Source organism: Nannobrachium achirus, assembly GCF_963921795.1.
Source record: "Nannobrachium achirus genome assembly, chromosome: 13".
In the NCBI taxonomy this organism is placed as follows: Eukaryota; Metazoa; Chordata; class Actinopteri; order Myctophiformes; family Myctophidae; genus Nannobrachium; species Nannobrachium achirus.
In genome coordinates, this window is record NC_137833.1 from 46,849,639 (window position 1) to 46,863,707 (window position 14,069).

General features: G+C 43.9%; 1 protein-coding gene across 1 annotated transcript in view; it reads left to right on the top strand.

Annotated features, from left to right (window-relative positions):
- Window positions 1-14,069, top strand: part of wdfy4 (WDFY family member 4) — a gene marked incomplete at its 5' end in the record, with an annotated part of 162,889 nt that overhangs the window by 72,535 nt on the left and 76,285 nt on the right. The window contains 4 exons of the mRNA XM_080740791.1: window positions 74-312; window positions 2,732-2,865; window positions 9,562-9,750; window positions 10,647-10,756. Coding sequence (XP_080596917.1) covers window positions 74-312; window positions 2,732-2,865; window positions 9,562-9,750; window positions 10,647-10,756 — 672 coding nt within the window. The remainder of the gene's footprint in view (window positions 1-73; window positions 313-2,731; window positions 2,866-9,561; window positions 9,751-10,646; window positions 10,757-14,069) is intronic.

The window sequence follows — 14,069 nt, forward strand, 5'->3', positions numbered from 1 at the left end:
TTTTCGAGAATAAATAAAGGTTTGAATGAATTGAATGAATATTTCATTTATAATAAAATGCACGTTCTCCTAGGCTCTGGAGAAGGGCCAGTCGCTGAAGGAGAGGACCATATCCACCCTCTACTCGTGCACCAACAAGGTGCTGCTCTACTTCCTGTCTCACCCTCGCCATTCCCCGGCGGAACAGGAAGTGGTCACCAGGACATTGCGGCTCATCGTGGAGCGCTGGGACGTCGTCATGGCGACGTACAACGCCAACATGGTCTTCGTCACCTGCCTGCTGCATTGCCTGCTGATGATACGCTCTGGCAGGTACCGTTGCATAGAACAGGGGTTTTCAAAGTGGGTGACGGGGCACCCTGGGGTGCCGCCACGGCAGTCCAGGGGTGCCGCGAGATCATTTGATAATATTTGGAATTTATTTGGACACTTGAAAAAATATTATTTAGTATAATTTTAAACCTGAAGTACAAATTTCTAACCAAAATGCCTATTATCTCAATGTTTTCCTCGCAACATAATCTCTAAAATATCGTCACTGTCGGGCAGAAAGCTCCAAGTTTCTCCAAGTTTCAAAATGTGTACGCCTTTTGCTCTGCTTCATCATACAAGACCGTCGCACAAAACTAGTGAAAACAGCAAACCTCTAATAATCCCTCTTTTGGGTCTCGCCCTGAAAAGTTTGGGAGCCACTGTTCTCTGCCAGGGGTTCCCAAACCTTTTTGTCTCAGGGCACCCCATGAATATTTTTTTTATCCGAAGCATCCCTACATTATAATTTTCACTCCCAGCACCTTATATTTATAGCATATCGTCGTTGTCGGGTGAAAACCTTGTATGTCCAAAACCGTTCGTTTTGTATTTATCATCTAGAAAATGTACTAAACTAGTGAAAACAGCCGATCTACAAGCATAGTGTGCTTGTAGATCTGCTGTTATCACTAGTTTTGTGCGACAGTCTTGTATGATGAAGCAGGGCTTTGCTTTGCCAAAAGACGTACACATTTGAAACTTGGAGATACAATGTTTCTGCCCGACAGTGAAGATATTTTAGTGATTATGTTGCGAGGAAAACGTTGAGATAAGAGCCATTTTGGTTAGAACTGACTGAAAATAACTTTGTACTTCAAGTTTAAAATGATACTAAATATTTTTTCAAGTTTTCAAATAAATTCCATATATTTTCAAATGATCTCGCGGTACCCCTGGACTGCCGTAGCGGCACCCCAGGGTGCCCCGTCACCCACTTTGAAAACCTCTGGCATAGAACAATGGCTCCCACACTTTTCAGGGCGAGACCCAAAAGAGAGATTATTAGAGATTTGCCCCGGGACCCAAGCTATGGTGAAAATGGCAGCTTGTAGATCGACTATTTTCACTACTTCTTAATTATCATAATTCTGCACTTTGTTTTAAAATGTATAAACAAAATAATATATCGTCGTTGTCGGGTGAAAACCTTGTATGTCCAAAACCGTTCATTTTGCATTTATCATTTTTAAAATGATTTAAACTAGTGAAAACAGCCGATCTACAAGCACACAACGCCTCGCACCGCGAGGTGTTGTGTGCTTGTAGATCTGCTGTTTTCACTACCTTTGTGCGAAGGCCTTGTATGATGAAGCAGGGCTTTACTTGGTGGAAAAACGTACAAACTTGAAACTTGGAGATACAAGGTTTCTGCCCGACAGTGACGATATAATCGTAAAATGTATAATGTAGGAAATGAAAATAGGATTTTTATTTGAGTCGTGACCCATAAAAATTGGTCCGCGACCCACAAATGGGTCCCGACCCACTGTATGGGAACCACTGGCATAGAACACCCGCTCGGCTACTGGCTGGCCGGCCAGTGAGGAGCCCCCATTGGAGGGAATGTAGAGCCTACTCCTCCCGCCCAACACTCCCTGCTGACAGGGGTCACCACCTGAGTGCCCTGGTGCAGTATTGTGAGCTTGTAGTTCTGCAATTTATTTGGCAAATGTACTGTCCCAGGGGTGTAATACATTTTAATAGCGATTCGATACATGTCACGATACATGTTTGACGATACGATACATGGACAATATTGGTTCATTCATGTCGATACGATACGATTCGATTTAATTATTTAAAATCGATATAGTAACTATTCAGCAACAAAATTAAATCTGTGTGAAAGGTGTGGATAGTGTAGGTTTTTAAGGGAAACATGTATTATTATGGATATAAATAAGTAAACACAGTGATTATCTGCCAAATACATGGACATTGTATTGACAAACCTGCACCTTGACATGAACTCAGAGATTACACACATTTATCGATAGACCAGTGTAGCTATATGGAAAGGAAAAGTAATTAAACCCCTCCTTTTACATTTTTCTTCTTCTAAAAAATACTAAATACAATGCACAAGTAGGTAGTATCGATACAATCGATTCTTTGCACTGCCGATTCGATACGATACAAAATAAAGCGATACAATTCGATTTTAGCTGTTTTCATTTCGATCTACTTCGATTTTTTTAAGTTAAAAACGATATTTCGATACAGTTACTATATCGTTACACCCCTACCCAGGATGATAGGTGCTGGAGATTTTGCTCATCGCGATATTATCTTTTATTTGGTCACAATAATAATCGTGACATAAAATGTTCATATCGTTCCATCCCTAATCTGGGGTCTAAATGGGTGGTTGTTATTGGATGAATTGGTGCTGACTTCTCTCCTCTGTGTGTTTCCACAGCCACTCTGAAGGTTTCGGGTGTGCAGTGCAGAAGGTCCACAGCCGGAAGATCTCTCTCTCTCGCCTCTTCCCTCTCAAAACCCCTCGCTCTGCGTCCGCCAACCACTCCACCCACTCCACCCACTCCACCACAGGTACTTTCTAGGCCTGTCACAATGATTACATAATCGTCAAATCGCAATAATTTGACCATAATCGCAATAATTTCGTCATAATTGTCATAATCGTTTCCATGTCGAGAAATGTTCATATATTTTCAAACATTTAAAAAAAATCAAAGCTCGGTTCGAAGTGAAGCGGTGAACTTTTATTCTATTTATTCCAGGGTTATGAACTCTGGAACACATAGATACATTCTTTATTCTGAATGAATGAATGTTTTTATCTGGAGGGCCGAATTGTCATGTGAAGCTTGACCAATTCTCAAAGTATCCAATCATCAGACCGGGACGGACACTACACACATATTCTGGACGTACGGGACAGATAAAACCTGTTCATTCTGGACTGAAATGACCATATATGGACATGAGGTGACACACATTTTGTTTTTGATAAAACCTGTTCATTCTGGACTGAAATGACCATGGACATGGGACACACATTTTGTTTTTGATAAAACCTGTTAATTCTGGACTGAAATGACCATGGACATGGGACACACAAAGCCACTCCTTGGAAGCGGCTTTCACCGCTTCAAAAATAGTGGAAATGGCATATCTACAAGCTCCCGTCAATGTTCTTTTTTAAGTATAAAGTTGTCAAATATGTAATTTCTTTGTATGTTTAGGCAGGGACGGATTAACCCCAACGAGGGCCCCTGGCCGATAATTTTTTAGGGGCCCCACACCCTCCACCATAACCCCCCCCCCCCCCCCCCCTCCCTCCCGACGCGCACTGCCCAGCTCGGATTTTAAGCCGTGATGATCATCTGCGGACCTAGAAAGCATCTGTAGACAACAGAGGAGGGACCCACACATTTGATTTTTGAAGCGGTGAAAACCGCTTCCAATGAATGGCTTTGTGTGTATCACGCCCATATATGGTCATTTCAGTCCAGAATGAACAGGCTTTTTCAAAAACAGAATGTCCGTTTAATTACCATATATGGTGATCTCAGTCCAGAATGAACAGGGTTTTTCAAAAACACAAAGTATGTTACCTTATGTCCATATATGGTCACTCCAGGCCAGAATGAACAGGTTTTTCCTGTCCCGTACGTGTAAAATATCAGTCCAGAATGAATAGGCTTTTTCAAAAAGCAAAATGTCGATGTCCCTCCAGGTTAGATGAATGGATACTTTGAGGATTGGTCAAGCTTCACATGATAATTTGGCCTTCAGGGTTTAAAAAATGTAGTAAGCCACAAATACAGAATAGAGGTTTTATCTGTCCACCGCTTCACTTCGAACCGAGGTTTGATTTTTGCCAGACCCATGAAATGGGTATGGCCTACATAAGCAAATGTCTGTCGGTCCGGGTTTTCTATATAAAGGGTATATATGATGATGACATGATGATGACATGCCTACAAAAGGCATGATGTCATAAATGATGATGACAGACAGGGGGTCTGGCACAACCAGGTTGACCTGGTCTAGTTAATTAACATATACATTTCATTTTAGTAAATTGTCAATAACCACGCGGCCCAGTTCCCCCCAAGGGCCCCTGGCAACGGCCCCACCGGCCCAATGGTTAAAATACAGCCCTGTGTTTAGGTTATGTATCATATCTGCCATGTGCAACTTCAAAGCCTAAAAGACAGACAGAAATGTAATTGTCAACGACAAAAACACAAATTGTTAATCGCAATTATTTGAGTGACAATTAATCGTCATGTAAAATGTCATAATCGTGACAGCCCTAGTACTTGCTCTTTCTCTTTGTGTGCATTTGTGTCCCTTTACTTGTGAGGGCCTCACAAGAGAAATGGTTGTTTTATGAGCTTGTAGATCTGCTACTTTTGTGTGCGCCGCACTGGAGCACAACTATGTACAACTCTGTCATCGGGGTTAAAGTTAAAACGTGTGTGTGTGTGTGTGTGTGTGTGTGTGTGTGTGTGTGTGTGTGTGTGTGTGTGTGTGTGTGTGTGTGTGTGTGTGTGTGTGTGTGTGTGTGTGTGTGTGTGTGCGTGCGTGCGTGAAGGGGCGTCAATTGGGTATGGCTATGGCAGGGGTATGCAGCTGCCATACCCTGGGTCCAGAGGGGAAAATATGAGTTACTTTTAAATATAAATCCATGAATGTCTCTTTGCCTATCTGTTCTGGTTATTATGTTGTTTAATTACAGTAAAATAACTACAAATGCAAAATTTAACAAAATGGTCACTTTAACAAGGTATTATAATTCTATTCTCCACACTTGTATTCTCCCCATCTTGAGAAGATGGTATATTCCCAGGTTCCTCAAGTCAGCTGCACAGGTGCAATGCATTATTGTTAATTGTGGCATGTTTACTAACATGCCAAGTTTAGCTGCACTTGAACAACCATTCCAGGCTGCCATATCTAGCCCAAGAAACCATAGAAATGGGGGGGGGGGGGGGGGGGGGGAATACTTCTTAAAATAAAGGTATCATGCCTGTTGCTAAGGTATGGATGGTAACATGGTGTCTTGCACGCAGGGGCGGGCATTTGCTCTACGCAGACTACGCAACTGCGTAGAGCCCCTAGGCAGAGGGGGCCCCCTGCTGGGCTCATTATTCTGAGCATTTAGGGAAAAAAAGTAAGTCTCTAGCCCATTCCTGTCAAAAGTTATGATTTTTTAAAGAATTGACCAACTGCTCACTGGAGTCAATAGATTTCACACAGAGACCAGCTGGCGACAATTGAGTTGATTGATTGGAATGTTAAGTGATCAGCTCTCTCTCTTGTCTCTCTATGAATTTCCTGTACATACGTGCAATATCCAAACTGTACTCAAAGATTACACATATTAGGCTTGAAAATTAATGATGTTAAGAAAATAAATTATTTTATCAAAATTTTGAAAAATATTAATTAACTCTTTTACTGCCACAGAATTGAACAAAAAGCTCCATCCACTGCCAGCTAAATTGAGAATTGTCGCTCATCTTTGAAGGCCTACTGGAGAAATTTGGTTTCGACTATAAAGACAACAATTATATGGCAACGTAGAATAGAATGTCTACTTTGCAACAGAAAAAGATTTCGAGCTTTTATCTTGTTCTGTTCATTAGCTAGAAGCTGCAGAATGTGGCCTAAAAACAGCTCTTTGAGAACATAAAGCTGAGAAAAATGCATTTTTGTGAAGAATACATTTTCAGGCAGAAATCTCTCTTTAGCCTTTTATTGTTGGCTTCAGTAACATCACACCTATGATCAGTGGTTGTTTACAAACAAATTCAAAAAAATAAAAACAAGAAAAAGTGTCTTTTTACACACTTTTAGTGTGTAAGAGAAGTAAGAGCAGTAGTAAGAGCAGTGCAGAACATTGACACAGTGACATGAGCTTCAGCCTGAATCCTGCTTCAGCTTTCAGGGTTCTCTTTATCTCACTGTGACACTACATGTCTACAGAGTGTATATGTGTGTGTGCGTGCGTGCGTGCGTGCGTGCGTGCGTGCGTGCGTGTCATTCAGCCTGCACAGGGCCTGGGGCTCCATTCTGTTTCACTCCAGCCAGGCTCCTCCGGAAGGGCTCCACCGGGTCTGCTGAACTCGTACACGAGCCCATGGTCGATCTGTAAATTATACAAATACATAATTACTATAAAATACATGAAAAATAGTACACCTTCAAGCTCACAACGCGTCACAGCAGAATGCGTGACGCCCTCTCTCTCTCACACACACACACACACACACACACACACACACACATCCTTGTGTGACTCGTACACGAGCCCATGGTCGATCTGTAAATTATACAAATACATAATTACTATAAAATACATGAAAAATAGTACACCTTCAAGCTCACAACGCGTCACAGCAGAATGCGTGGAGGTTGGGGGCCTACTATTTTCATCAAAAGGCCGTTTTAGAAATGTCAACCCCTGCCTCTCTAACATTCTATGCACTTCCTGCTTACCACACAAATATATATATATATATATATATAGTAATTATGTAAAAACAGCATTCATGGTCTGGAGAGGGCACTTTTTACAGATGGATAAAAGGGCAGGGGCTCAAGCCCCCTTTGATGTCTATGTGAGCATGTGCATGGTGCTAAGTCTGATTTACAGAAAAAAGTTTGTTTTTTCTTTACCTATCCTTGTCCTTGGACGACCACGATGTGGAAATGAAGAAGTAGGCTCATCATCATCGTCGACTCATCATCTAAAATCATAGCCAGGAAAATATCAAATAGTTTATATCTAAACAAATCAATTTACAATTTTGACATTTAGCAAATGACTTACAATAAGTTCATATATAACATAAAATGCAGTTATAGTAAATAGTTACCATGCATTTACTGTCACAGTGAAATTCCCTTTATACCCTGTATACCTATATAAAATGTCACAATGCAACATAGCTCTGTTTACACAAAGCTGTACTCCCTCCAACTATGTTCCCCATTTTCAACAGTTTTTATTTGTAACACTTGCTTTGGCAATGTAAACGTATGTTTTCTCATGCCAATAAAGCTCCTTTGAATTGAACTGAAAAGCTACATCATCAGCTACTGATGATGATGATGATGATGACGATAAAAAGAAACCTCTCCCTCTCTCTCACACACACACGCATCGTACGCACGCACACACAAACTAAGCCAATAAATCCTAAATTCCCATCAAATAATCTTAGTAGGCTGTGCACGCGCGTGATAGGAACTCCACGTGTGTCCTGAGTAGCGACAAAAACAAACAAAGCACGTGGATCCTAACTGCTTGGATCAAGTTACTGATCCGGTCCGGATACGGAAACATTTCTTGCATGTATGTGTACGTGTAAATAGCCGGATGCAGTAGGCGGGCTCTAGACCGGATCCCAATGTCGGAGTGGCAACACGTCGCAATGGAAAACCGTTACCCACTGACCATCCCCCCATCCCAGGCTTCCAGTTCCACACGGATGCTCTGTTATCACACAGTATACAACTATATACAGTATACAACTATACAATACATACATGCACTGGATTGGAAGTCTTACTTTGGACAGTAGAATCGTGGCCTCTGTTCTCCGAGGGGTCTCTACGCGGAAGCCATTCTTCATTGGCCAAATCGCCCAGTTTGTCCGTCTTTTCGCGGCGGTACATGGGTCTCTGCTGCTGCGGCGATGTGAGCCCCCGGGCGGGGGGTTCCATCCTACACGGGGGTCGAGCTCCGTCGGGATCGGTTTCCACAATATCACGAGGCTCTTGATCCATTTTTGGACCCCGGTTCTTCGCGACTGGCACCATCTTAGTCTGGGATCGCTTCCAATTTCGGGCTTTTGATCCGGTCGGGAGCGGATGACGTCCTACGTTCTTCAATCTTTTTATCTTCAATAACAATGGCTACAGTGATCTTTTTCTCTTCTTCATCATCATTATCATCATCATCATCGTCATCATCACGACCACCACCACCATGGGCGCTGGTCCTGGGTCACCAACACGGGTAGGTTGTGTAATCCTAATTCTAACAAAGTTTATTTCTATCGGTCAGGGGGGGTTGGGTCGCACTTCGGCGGAATGATACCAGCAAGTTGAGGCTGAGTTGGCCTAATACATCTCAATATTCTAGTACTGCTAAATACTACTACCTACTACAATTACTATACTACTAATACTATAAAACAACTGATTTCCGACAAAATGATCGCTTTTACCAACGTTTCTCTCTCTCTTTCTCTACTAACAGCCCGATGCATAAAACAATATAGTCCCTCAATGCTGCTAGCAGCTAGCAGTGGCGTCAGTTCAGAACAAGCTAAGGTATGGCAACATGACTGGTGTCTGGTGAAGACACCAGTCATGTTGCCATACCTTAGCAACAGGCACGATGAAAAGTACATTTTTATTATTTCCCCCTGTCAAGGTATGGCAGCTGCATACCCCTGCCATACCCAATTGACGCCCCTGGCAGCTAGTCGCTCTGGGCAGGCGGAGCCAGGACAGTCTGTTTACTTTTTTTTTTATGAAAGGTTTCCGGCTGTCCTCAAAATGACACAGACGACCAATTATGCATTCAAAAGTTGCGCAAGGACGACTTTTATCATAATCCATAAAAAACATCAAACGAACGAACGGGCGTATTGGCACAGACGTCCCTGGAGGATTGGGGCGAACAGGAACGTTCAAAGCAGTATAAGAGTTAAAAAGAAATTGTAAAAATATAAATTTTAAAGTATTATTATTCACTGATATTCCCTTATTGTTATTAAAATAATTATTGTCCTGCATCAAATATGTCCTGAATAAAAAATATACATATAGGCCTACTCTATATACCTTTGATTACCTTACTTACCTTACTGTACTCTTCTTAAATTAATCAAATAGATCCAAAATGATTGTGGTTAGGTATTTAAAACCAACCATAATGACAACAAATAGGCTTCCTCTGCCTCTGCTCTTCATTGTCTTGTCAAGTTCATTGTCTTGTCATGCTAAATCATCACCTTTTCAGAATAGGTATTGAGTTGGAGGGTGGCATTTTTAATTCCTGCGCTTCGCGCGCGCATACTGTTTTTCGCGCATACCTATTTTTCACGCGTGCTCATGGGGGGGCCTCTTTTACTACCTTTGTGGGGAGCCCCCAGTTTATAAAAACCGCCCCTGCTTGCACGCGCATGACACCAGTCATGTTGCCATACCTTAGCTTTTTCTGAACTGACGCCACTGCGTGTGTGTGCGTGCGTGTCACAGTTGAGAGTGAGCTGACGTCCCTGGCGGAGGCATGCTGGTCTAAGGTCATGACAGAGAGACGCCACGCCCTCGAAAACCACTACAAGATCGACATCTCTGCCAGTCAGACGGGAGAGGGCCCCGTCAGCATGACGGACGTCAGCCCACTGTGGGAGGAGATGTCCCATAAGGCCTGGCAGTTATACATAGGTAAGTGATGTCACATTTATCAGTAGCAGGCACGTGCACACATCAAAGGGGGCTTGAGCCCCTGCCCTTTTATCCATCTGTAAAAAGTGCCCTCTCCAGACCATGAATGCAGTTTTTACTATGGTGAAAGAAATGCAAATGCCTCCTTTCCATGCCATACCTGAAGGCAGCATTCAAGAGAATTGCCTTGTCCAAACTCTCCTGAACATGAATTGCCCTCTCTGTGTAAATGGTAAATGGTGCATTTATATAGCGCATTTATCCAAGGCGCTTTACATAGATTGTGCATTACATTCACCCATTCACGCACACATTCATACACGGTGGCGGAGGAAACCATGCAAGGCACCAACTTACTCACCGGGAGCAACTAGGGGTTCAGAGTCTTGCTCAAGGACTCTTCGACATTAACTCAGGGGGAGCCCGGATTCGAACTGGGAACCCTTCGGGAACCCTTCGTGCTCTAATAACGGTTTCTCTACCCCTGAGCTATGCCACCCCCCAGAAAATGTAGACATCCATGCTGTTACACCACATCTCCAGTATTCACTTCATTATGCTTAGTTCAGTGTGGTGTCACGCACCGAAAATAGCCGACATCCAAGCTCACAATGTGTCGCAGTGCGACACGTTGTGAGCTTGGAGGTCTGCTATTTTCGATATTTTCGAAAATTACCACCGCTCAAAAACTACAAAAAGATTTCATGTGGGTGTTATTTCTATCAGGTCGCACTTGTCGGTGGTGATGTCACCAAAAACGCTGCTCCCTCATTGGCTAAAGGCCCTGCCTTTGTACTGTCGGACAGTTTTTTTTCACTAGATAAAGATTTGGGAGAACATGCGTGTGCCCGCTTTCAGTGAGCCCACAATGACTTGTCTTAAAACTTCTCCTCCAGAGTCTCAGAGGAGCAAGGCCACCGGCGGTGCTGTGAAGATGGCCGGTGTGATCAGCAGTGCCCTCCGCTCCGTTCAGAGAAGACTGGGCAGAGAGTCTGCCACCGTGAAGGTAACTCACACCAGGCATGTGCACACACACACACATCAAAGGGGCCTTTTATCTGTCTGTAAAAAGCGCCCTCTCCATGAATGCAGTTGTTACTATGGTGAAAGAAAAGCAAATGCCCTCTTTCCATGCCATACCTGAAGGCAGCATTCAAGAGAATTGCCTTGTCTTGCCTCTCCTGAACTTGAATGCAGCATATTATGTTGAAACAATTGCCCTCTCTGTGTAGAAATCCATGCCGTATCTCCAGTATTCACTTGCTTATACTTAGTTCAGTGTGGTATCAAGCACCGGAAATAGCCGACCTCCAAGCTCAGCTTGGAGGTCTGCTATTTTCGATATTTTCACCAAATTTAGCAATTTCAGCACCTGCCTCTCTAACATTCTCTGCATGTTCCTGACTCACACTCACACATCCCACGCTCCCAGAACGGGGCCGCCTAGTCCACTGGTTCCCATATAAACGCTGCGGTGCGACTGACATACACTAGGAGTACAGGTGGTGCCATGGGATTGTGTGACAAACCGCACATTATTATCGTTCTACATCGCTGCTGTCGGGCCAGGAACCTCTCATCTACATGTTCTATTTACTCATCTGAAGCCGATCCCGCGATATCTCGCGAAATATTAAAAGGTACCTAGAGTGCCGATCCCGCGATGTCGCGCGATATATACTGTATATGTAAAGCTGGCAAGGGCTACGTACCGTCCGTTGGAAAGTGCTGGCAGTGGACTCGCCGATTCATCATCATCGCGCATCCACGTGCACACAATAGTGTGCCCATAACATGGAAGCAACGGTCTTTCTCATCTTTATAGTCCATTTTCTCCAAAAAACACTTTTGATGCCAAGGTTGGCATTGGATTCTCGCTAAAATAGTACAAGCTGAAAGGCATCGATCCGCCATTACTGTTTACCCCTTTGACGACAAGACTTCCGGGTAAAAAAAAAAAAGGTTGTCAAGTAGGAATTGTTTGCGCAATCTACTTCCGGCCTTCAAAATAAGAGACTGGCCGTGGACGGAGCCTGCGAACGGCAGAGCTTGGACATCTTAACCCGTTAATGTCTGGAGCACTAAATGAGTTGGAGTAGTTCACCCCCAAAATGACTTTTTTTTCTATTGATTACTCACGACACGGAGACTTGAGTTCAATAATACAAATACAAAAAAAATATTATAGTAAGTATACGTACTCCCATTGATTCCGGATGGGGATTTGTGTCCCCATCCGGAATCAATGGGGGTACATTTATTGTGGGATTGCGACAAATCGAAAGAAAATAAGTATTTTCTGGCGTGAGTAATCAATAGGAAAAAAAGTCATTTTGGGGTGAACTACTCCTTTAACACCCTTCTCGACCATACGACAGCGTCACACAAAAGCATCAAAAGTCGCCACGCGCCTCAAGCTTGCAGAAGAAAACACAAAAATATGGAGATAGGAGATTTCTTCCCGACCGCAACGTCATGCTAGCATTATAGCTCACGCGTGTGTGTGTGTGTGTGTGTGTGTGTGTGTGTGTGTGTGTGTGTGTGTGTGTGTGTGTGTGTGTGTGTGTGTGTGTGTGTGTGTGTGTGTGTGTGTGTGTGTGTGTGTGTGTGTGTGTGCGTGCGTGCGTGCGTGCGTGCGTGCGTGCGTGCGTGCGTGCGTGCGTGCGTGCGTGCGTGCGTGCGTGCGTGCGTGCGTGCGTGCGTGCGTGCGTGCGTGCGTGCGTGCGTGCGTGCGTGCGTGCGTGCGTGCGTGCGTGCGTGCGTGCGTGCGTGCGTGCGTGCGTGTGCACAGGCGCATGTGTCTGTGCGCGCGTGTGTGTGTTTGTTTGGGTCATTATCTCCGGGGGGGGGCGACACAACGGCCTCTCGCAGGCTCCTGCAGATTGCACTCACTCGCCGCAAAAAAAAGAAAAAAAAAGAAAAGAATCTTCCCAAAGTCACAGTTTTTGTGTTTGTGCTGTGGGCCCTCCAGCCCTGTGGGGGTGTTTGATTATTCCTTTAAATGGATTTGGATTATCACAGCTGAGCGCCCCTGAGTGGGCCGAGTAATTGATATATCTGTTTGGGCCCATCCAGGGGAACTAAACAAACCGCTCTACTGTTCTACCGCCGCTGAAGGTTAACCCTCAAATACCTGGAACGCGCCTGCGTCGCGTTAGATTTGAACCACTCCAACCATTAATTTATGCTTTAACTGTTGAAAAATAGCAGATATACAAGCTCACAGCCGCGCTGCGAGCTTGTAGATCTGCTATTTTTGAAAAATCGTGAAAAATGTGTGCAAGTCTTTGAATATCTTTGATCCGGTCTTTGACTGCTAAATCCTTCCTCTAAATCAGTGGTTCTCAAACCTTTTCTTGCCAAGGACCCCCAAAATTGCAGGTATTTGGCCATGGACTCCCATCTCAAAATATGTTGTTCCAGGGACCCCCAGAAGCAAATATTTGAGTTACAAATGTTCGCTTTTAAATATATTTTTTTCAAAAATAGCAGGTCTACAAGCTCGCAGCGCGGCACTCGGTGCCGCGCTGCGAGCTTGTATATCTGCTATTTTTCAATAGTTAAAGCATTCAATAATTCTAGACCTAAGCGGGTTAAAGACGGCGTTTATTGTTGTTTTCCCCCCACCCCCCGAAAAACACGTGGCGCCACATCATTAGTTCCCCCACGCCGCTTAAGACGTCGCGCCATCTGGAGACGGGAGCGGGGACGTATTACTCAGGCACGCAGGCATGAAATTGCCGCGTCTGTGTCTCTCTCTGTCGCGAAAAGAAGCTTCCACCACAAAGTGCGTGCGTGCACTTTCCCCCCCCGTTGGTGTGTGTTGCCGTCCCCCCTCTTTCCCCGCGAAGAAATAGGTGGTTGGCAATTATAGCGGTACCAATCCGATGAAAACATTATTCATTTGATGTTATTCTTTATCATATCAGCCTCTGACAGGCTATCAGCGGGGGTGATGAATTGTTTTTTCCAGCCTGAAAGGCAGGCAGGGAGAGATCGAGAGAGAGAGAGAGAGAGAGAGGGAGTAGACTACGACTAAGTTTTCTTCCCTCGGGATCGGGAGCAGAGCGTTGGATGTCTCATATTTATTTGAGAGCGTGTTATAGTGATATCCAGTGGTGGAAAAAAAGTACTCACAAGTAACAACACTGCAATACAGAAATACTCTGTTACAAGTAAAAGTCCGGAATTCAAAATGTACTGTGAAATACTGTGTGTGAAATTGTTGGCATCAAAATGTACTTAAAGTAAAAAGTAAAAAATGTTTGAAAATAGCAGATCTACAAGGTCAATCGCGATGCGTTGTGAGCTTGTATGAT